The 7,822-nt window shown below is 36.4% G+C and overlaps 1 protein-coding gene and 1 non-coding gene across 3 annotated transcripts; both read left to right on the top strand.

The window, feature by feature from the left end:
• Nucleotides 1-952: 952 nt before the first annotated feature.
• On the top strand, nt 953-6,669 carry LOC120085641 (eukaryotic translation initiation factor-like). Of its 2 annotated transcripts, none has more exons than XM_039041742.2 (9): nt 953-1,552; nt 2,721-2,792; nt 2,985-3,080; nt 3,307-3,486; nt 3,813-3,910; nt 3,997-4,084; nt 4,174-4,524; nt 4,611-4,853; nt 5,233-6,669. In XM_039041742.2, exons 1-9 carry the CDS (start codon nt 1,406-1,408, stop codon nt 6,280-6,282), a joined length of 2,325 nt encoding a protein of 774 aa, XP_038897670.1. In that variant the 5' UTR covers nt 953-1,405; the 3' UTR covers nt 6,283-6,669. The 2 variants fall into 2 exon arrangements, with proteins under 2 accessions (XP_038897670.1, XP_038897669.1); XM_039041741.2 differs by having other exon boundaries at nt 3,304-3,486.
• Nucleotides 2,004-2,109, top strand: LOC120087434 (small nucleolar RNA snoR103). The gene has a single exon (XR_005484572.1). It is a non-coding gene; the product is annotated as a small nucleolar RNA snoR103 (small nucleolar RNA).
• Nucleotides 6,670-7,822: the final 1,153 nt, after the last annotated feature.

The raw sequence follows: 7,822 nt of genomic DNA, 5'->3' as shown, positions 1-7,822 counted from the left end.
TTTCTTGAATGTCATCGTCTTGGCTAACTTTTGACGACCACCTGGCTAGGTCGTCGACCTTTTTTCGCTCGCACACATATTTCCTATTTTTGTTTCTACTTTAAACATCATTTTCATCAATGGCGTCATGGGATTGATATTGTTTAAAGTTTGGCTTTCAAGATATATGAGCAAAATGGCCACATGGATGAAGATGATGAAACTTCCTACAACTGGTTTGGTGTCAAATGCAACCATATTTTCAATAGTCAAATTGTTTTGAAGTTGCAATTCCTTCAAATACTCATTTGTCAACAAGAAGTTCACTGGTACAATCAACTTTGCTCTTTCTCACCCTAGAGGAAGTCCATCGTCATCCATAAGTTTCCAATGACCCCCATCGTCTGGTCATCATCTTCCCTTGCAAATACGCATTTTATAGGCAGTTGGAAACATCAAAAGAGCATATTGGGTGATTTTTAATTTGTGCTCATGGAATGACTATGTATTTATGGTTCTAGAATGTTCGGGTAGAGTATATTTGTGATATTCGAGATAGTGTATATTTGCATTCTCATTTGTACTTAATTTTGTTGTTTTGAGATAGTTTTGTTATTTACTAATTAATATTTTATATTATATAAATTGATTTTACTATTTTTATAATTTTGAAATTATTTTACCGTTTTTCAAACGAAACTTTAAAATTTGTTATTTCTCTGATAAATTTTTTTTTTCTTTTCCCAACCCTGTTGCACTTAGACTCACGAAATTGAGCCTAAGAATCATCGGCCAGGCCCATATTCCTTAACCAGAAAAATATTTATTGGGCCAGAATAAACCAACTGGGCCCAGGCCCCACGTAATGCTTTATAGATTCAGTGCACTTATAATTATTCAATTTTATTTCTCAAAAGGATTTCATTTAATTTGGAATCCGCCTTCCCAAAACAACAAGGAAAGAGACGAAATCCTAAAATAGAACAGATTTTAATTATGATAAAAAGGGATTTTAATTAATTATGATAAAATTAATCACCAAAAAAAAGAAGTAGGAATTTTTGGATGATAAAAAAAAAAAGAACTAAAATGATAAATTAATTAAAAAAGAAAAGAAAAGAAAAAGAATAACGGCAACAATAAGGGTTTCTTTGGAGCTCGCGTTTCTCCTCACTCACCCCATTTTCTCTTTGCAGCTGCGAAGAGATACACAGAGAGAGACGCAGGTAGAGATAGAATCCCACTCTGTCTCTATCTGTCGAAAATAATCTCCAAAATCCAACATCCTCCATTCCAATCCTCTCTTTTTTCTCCGCCTCCATCGATTATCTCTCTCTTTCTCCCTCTAAATCTACCCTCTCTCTCTCTCTCTCTCTCTCCTCATCCCTCTCCGTGCCGCTCAACAACGGATTGCATCGGTGGAGTTATGCAGGCAGATCAGACGGTGATAAGTTTGAGACCAGGTGGTGGCGGTGGCCTTCGTGGAAGCAGATTTGTTACACCTCGCTTCGATTCCTCCTCCGCCGACTCTTCTTCGCTTCGTCCACATGGCGGCGTTGCTTCAATCCTCAAGGTCGAATTTCATCGCTTTTTATTTTACAAATAGCGTTAGGGATATCGCTTTCATGATATATTTATATGCGTATGGGTTTTTTTTGAGGATTTCGTGGTGTTTTTGTGTTATTTTCATTGATTTGGATGTGTGGATTTGTTTTTATAGATCTGGAATCTATCAAAGTGTTAGTTTTTTCCCGTTCTGATGTTTTCACTGTGGGTTTTACCTTCCCGTTGTTGACGTCTCTTGTTTTTCAATTATCCTGCTTGGAGTGTCCATTGGATCAACCTGGTTTTGTTAAATTTGACGGATGTTTGGTTATCCCTGGTTATTGGCTGACATCGTTTTGCATTCTGAATGTTAACGGCGTTAGTTGATATCAGATTATAACCTCTAGATTTCATGTTAATCATGGTTTTTTTAAAAATGTATTCTATAGAATAATGTTGTCCTAATTCTTGTCAGGGCACTCAAGTACGTGTACCTGATGTAAATATGGACATAGAATATGATGTAGGATTTTAGGTGGGCACAGCTTGAGTTAACGATGCCCATAAAGAGCCTACATTACATATAAATTTACAAAACTTCTAGAGATTCATAAATGCAGCGTGATGATTCATAATAGGATATGGGGCATTCATTTCAATCAGGAAAAGTGGCTTATGTTGACCAAGTATACCAGGAGTCTAATTCTCTAGTATGTAGAGTGTGATTGTGTGTGTATGTGTGCGTCTTCTGTATTTGTTGACATGCTTGGAGTATTTAACTGAATAATTTACAAGTCAAAAATTAGATATTTTATTAGCATTGGATCATCTCATTTAAAAAAGAAGTAAAACTATGTTCCAAATAGAGACATCAGAACCACCATGGGTCTGAGAGATAATCGAAGAGGCAAATTGTATTTATAGATACCATTCAGGTCATGCATTCAAACCATGATGCAAACCGTCGTACGAGTGTTTATTGTTCATGGCCAAATGTTATACATTCAGGTTGTGGTTCAGCTGGTGTAGGCACTTGTGATTAAAGTACAAATTAGGCATGAGAAATTCTCTATATTCCTTTACATATATCAAGTAGTCTATTTGTTTTATAGGTCTAAGCACTTATTCTTACAATCTCTATGTTTTGTGTGATTACACATTCAGTCTAATGATTATATGCTATAAACTTGTTTTAGACTGGCGATCTACGGTTTGAAGGTCGTGAGCGGATCCAATACACTCGAGACCAGCTTCTGCAGCTTAGGGAGGTATTTGTTCATTTATCTATCTCCAACCTTCAGTCAGGTTGATTGGCTGATGCTTTTTGTTGGTGGTGATTAAAATAGTATATTTTTTAATGTCATATTTAATTAAATCTGGTGGCATTGCTTAGGTCATGATTGTCATCATATGCATTGTTCACACGTATAGATTGTCAATTAACATATATTTCTTCTCAGGTTGCAATAGTCCCTGAGGAAATCTTGAAAGTCAAACTAGAAGTTGAGTCTGAGATAGTTGGGGAGGAGCAAACTTGGGCCCGTGCTGAAAGCAACGTAAGTTTAATGGTTTTGTAATTCATAACATTCAATTTTGTACAGAATGACTTTTCCTTTTTTGTGCATTTGGTATTGATCTGGTCATGAAGTTTCTGATCTGAGATCATGATCATCCCTGAATCATTCCTTTACATCCTATATTCCTTGCACACGTGCACACATGCACATGCTCATACAACCTCACTTGAACTTTAATTACACGTGTTCCTATTTTCTTCAGCAGCAATCACAATCTCAAAGCCGTTATTTTGAGCCAGACAATCGAGATTGGCGTGGTCGATCTGGACAGCTACCCGGCTCCACAGAGGAAGGATCTTGGGAGGCAAATAAGGATTTGTCTGGACAATCTGAGTTGAGGTTCCCAGACTCAAATAATAGGGTTCAAGTTTCTGGTAACCAAGGGGTAATAAGTTCCTATCTGGCTACTTAACCTATACTGAAATCATATGAATACAATTGTTATTGTTTTTTTCCATCTGAGAAGTAGGAGAGAGATTAATTTGTTACTATGTATACCCATTCAAAATTCAAATAATAGGGTCTAAGTTTCTGGTAATAATTTGTTACCATCTCTTTTTGGATATTAGATGTGAAGGTGTATTATGGGACACTTCATCTATTCCATTCACGGAAGTTTTTCATTTGACATCAGTTTTTGAATGAGCCCCTTTCTTCATTAATGTATATCTGCTGGCTCTGGCATCATTCTTATTTTTTCTGTGCCAACAGGTCGGCACCACACCTGCTCTTATCAAGGCTGAAGTTCCTTGGTCAGTTAGAAGAGGTAATATCTCAGAAAAGGAACGAGTTTTGAAGACAGTTAAAGGGTAACTATTCTTCCTCTGATTTATTATTTCACACCATTTCATGGAACGTTGGAAATAAAATAGTATTCCCTTTCCCTTTTTTGCAGTATACTTAATAAATTGACTCCAGAAAAGTTTGATGTACTCAAAGGTCAATTGATTGATTCTGGAATTACGTCCGCTGATATTTTGAAGGTTCCTATTATTGTGCCTAGTGTATTTATTTCTGTGCTTTGATAAGTTATTAGATAATGTACTAACGTAATTGAAGGTATGGAATATAGGATGTTATATCACTTATATTTGAGAAGGCTGTGTTTGAGCCCACATTTTGCCCTATGTATGCACTTTTGTGCTCTGACCTTAACGAGAAGCTTCCTTCATTTCATTCTGATGTGCCTGGAGAGAAAGATATCACTTTTAAACGAGTTCTCTTAAATATTTGCCAAGAGGCATTTGAAGGTGCTGATAACCTGAGGGCAGAAATCAGGCAGATGACTAGTCCTGAGCAGGAAATGGAAAGAAGAGATAAAGAAAGAATGGTTAAGCTTCGAACTCTAGGAAACATTCGCCTGATAGGTGAGCTTCTAAAACAGAAGATGGTGCCTGAAAAGATTGTTCACCATATTGTTCTGGTAATTTTCAGTACTCATCCACTTACATTTTATGTTTTTTGCTATGAATGCCCTGTGTTGTTAATTTGATTCTTTTAACAATTCAGGAGCTGTTGGGGCCTGATCCTAAAATATGCCCTGCCGAGGAGAATGTTGAGGCTATTAGTCAGTTTTTTAACACAATAGGTAAGCAACTGGATGAGAGTCCAAAATCTCGACGGGTCAATGATCTATATTTCAGCCGGTTGAAGGAGCTCACCGCAAACACCCAACTAGCACCTAGGTTGAGATTTATGGTTCGTGATGTTCTTGATTTACGGGCCAATAACTGGGTCCCTAGACGTGAAGAGGTGAATATTTTTTTTTATACTGGTTTACAGTTTGTTCGAGTTACTTTACATGGTTCTTTTATATTGTGTCTTTCTGTCTGTCTCTTTTTCTTTTTATCAATGAAAAATCTTGTTTCATTTTTTAAAAAAAATTGGGAAATAAATCACGTAACAAACTATGATTACAAAGTTGCTGGCAACTTATTTTTCTGTTGCTCCTTTTTCCTGGTTTATGATTGTGGTGACATCTTGTTTTCCCGGTTGTGTGGTTTGGTGAGTAACCGGCTGATGAATGCATCTTTATTCAGTGATAATTGAAGGGTTTTTCTTCTCTCTTTTAACTTAATTTTGTGTGCCAGTCAACCTGCAAATCTGATGCCTCGTTTGTTTTGGGGTGCAGGTTAAAGCAAAAACCATCACTGAAATTCATTCAGAGGCTGAAAAGAATCTAGGGCTCCGTCCAGGTTCAATGGCAATGATGAGAAATGGCCGTAATGCTGAGGCACTTGGGGGATTAAGTCCTGGTGGTTTTCCTGTTGCCCGACCTGGCTTTGGAGGTATGATGCCTGGAATGCCTGGAGCCAGGAAAATGCCTGGTATGCCTGGACTTGAGTCAGACAATTGGGAAGTTCCTAGATCCCGATCAATGCCAAGGGGTGAGAGCGGAGGTTCTGTGCGTGCCCAATCATCACTAATGGGCAAAACGCCTTCCCTTAATTCAAAATATTTACCTCAGGGAAGTGGTGGTGTCATAACCGGGAAAACAAGTGCCTTTCTACAGGGTAGTGCTGCTGCATCTTCTGCCCGACCAAGTTCCATGCCTGGAACCCAGCCTGCCGCTCACAACCCTAAACCAGTTGCTCCCGTTGCACCAGTCATATCTTCTCCTTCGAAGCCTGCAGCTCCTGCTGCATCCAATGCAGATGATCTTCAAAAGAAAACCAAGGATCTTCAAAAGAAAACCATTTTGCTGCTCGAGGAATACTTCAGTGTACGGATTCTTGATGAAGCTCTACAGTGTGTAGTGGAGCTTAAATCCCCAGCTTATCACCCTGAGGTTGTTAAAGAATCCCTTACCATGGCACTTGAGAAGATTCCACCATGCGTAGACCCAGTAGTTAAGCTTCTTGAGCACTTGTTTCACAAGAATGTCTTGACCGCAAAGGATATAGGTACCGGGTGCCTTCTATATGGGTCATTGATGGATGATACAGGCATTGATCTGCCAAAAGCACCAAACAATTTCGGCGAGATTCTTGGGAAGTTGATTCTGATTGGGGGTCTGAATTTCACGGTTGTGAAGGAGATTCTCAAGAATCTGGAAAATAATTACTTCCAGAAATCCATTTTTGGTGGTGCTATGAAGATACTCAACTCTAGCCCGTCTGGAGAAGGAATTCTGGCAACTCAAAGCGTTGAGATCCAGGCATGTGAGACTTTACTTGCGTGAATTGAGTCATGTGGGATTGATTTCCCATTACGTTTTTGATCAAAAGATTTTTCATTTCATGTTTACGAACGATCGCGAAAAGACAAATAACTGATCATTTATATTGAGTTGTATATTTCTTTCTTTTCTTCCTTTTTTCTTTGGGGGGTTCTATTAAGTATAGACTTTGTTGAGTAATTAGGAGCAAAATGTCTTGCATTTCTCTCGTCTGCTCATCGAAGACGTCTTGGGTGGCTTGAGAATAACAGGAATTGATGATGGGTCAAGTTGTTACATTAGATTTTGAATTTATATTATGATGTATCAAAATACATTGCTTGTTGTACTTTAGCCCTTATGTGGCATCTGAGTTTTTCCCTCAATAATGTCTGCTTTCGTCTTCCCCAACTCATTCATCTTTTTTTTTTTTTTCATCTCTGCCTTTGCCAGTTTGCCTATTGAATGAATATTACAATGAGAACTTGATCATTCTTGTCTACCTCTCACCTTCCTTGGCAGGATAGCATCTGAGAGCTTGCTTATATATATATACATGTTTAATTTCCATGTAGGTTATATTCATTTAAGTCTGTGATTTGTGTCTTATTTTAATTTTACAATTTAGTCTCTGTTTTGTCTAATATCTCTTAATTTATATGAAATTTTATTATTGTATTGTGACGATATGTTTTTCTTCGATATAGAGATTAGAGAATGGATGTCAATACTTGACTACTATTTAGGTAGCAAGAATTTTCCACTGTACAATGTTTTCTTTTTTTAGATTATCTAAACTATAATAAATACTTTTGGACTTGTTTAGTAGCACTCTTATTCTTTTAAAAAATTGAAACCTTTTACAAACTTCTGAAACTACTATAATACTATTGAAGCATAAATCTTTTACATTGTTGGCTAAGGTGGGATTATGGCACTCGTCTGAAACATGTGTTGACTCCTCGTTTTACATTTTCTAATATGTGAAACAGAATTGAATCGATTTATTGGTTCAAACTGAACCAAATTGAACTGTTTTAAATTTGATTTTGGAATTTTTTAAAAAAATTGTTATATTTTTTTAATTGAAAAATGGTTTGGTTCGGTTTTTGAAATTAAAAATGAATCGAATCAAATTACATCAAATTAATTCGGTTTCAAAATTTCTTCAAATCGGATCAAACCAAGTTTTACCGAGTTTTTGATTCGATTCGGTTCGATTTTCGTAATTTGAATCGCACCCCTAACTGTAAGGACAATTTTGAAATATTTATGAATATTTATGAACAGGTAAAAAGAAAAAAAAAGTATTGGAAAATTTTAAGGGTACCTTTTTAATAAAAAATAAAGTAAGTATATGTAGAACAGAAAATCAGCAGGAAAGTATGATCTTCCATTATTATGAAAAATATGATCCTCCATTATTATTATGATTAGTATTGAGTTATTTCTCTATTTGCAAAAAGATCATACCAAGAACAAATATTGTTTTAGAAAAAGTTGTTAACTTTTGACATATTGATCGATAATATATGTGTTTTTACCAATTCAGTTACACCGATAG

This window comes from Benincasa hispida, chromosome 9, assembly GCF_027475165.1.
Source record: "Benincasa hispida cultivar pf3 chromosome 9, pf3_genome.v1.1, whole genome shotgun sequence".
NCBI lineage: Eukaryota > Viridiplantae > Streptophyta > Magnoliopsida > Cucurbitales > Cucurbitaceae > Benincasa > Benincasa hispida.
This window is presented reverse-complemented; position numbering and strand designations above follow the sequence as displayed.

Coding starts and splice junctions, on each gene's coding strand:
- LOC120085641 (XM_039041741.2), top strand. CDS start 1,406: ATGCAGGCAGATCAGACGGTGATAAGTTTGAGACCAGGTGGTGGCGGT. Junction 1,553..2,720: donor GCGTTGCTTCAATCCTCAAG/GTCGAATTTCAT, acceptor AACTTGTTTTAG/ACTGGCGATCTACGGTTTGA. Junction 4,854..5,232: donor GGGTCCCTAGACGTGAAGAG/GTGAATATTTTT, acceptor TTTGGGGTGCAG/GTTAAAGCAAAAACCATCAC.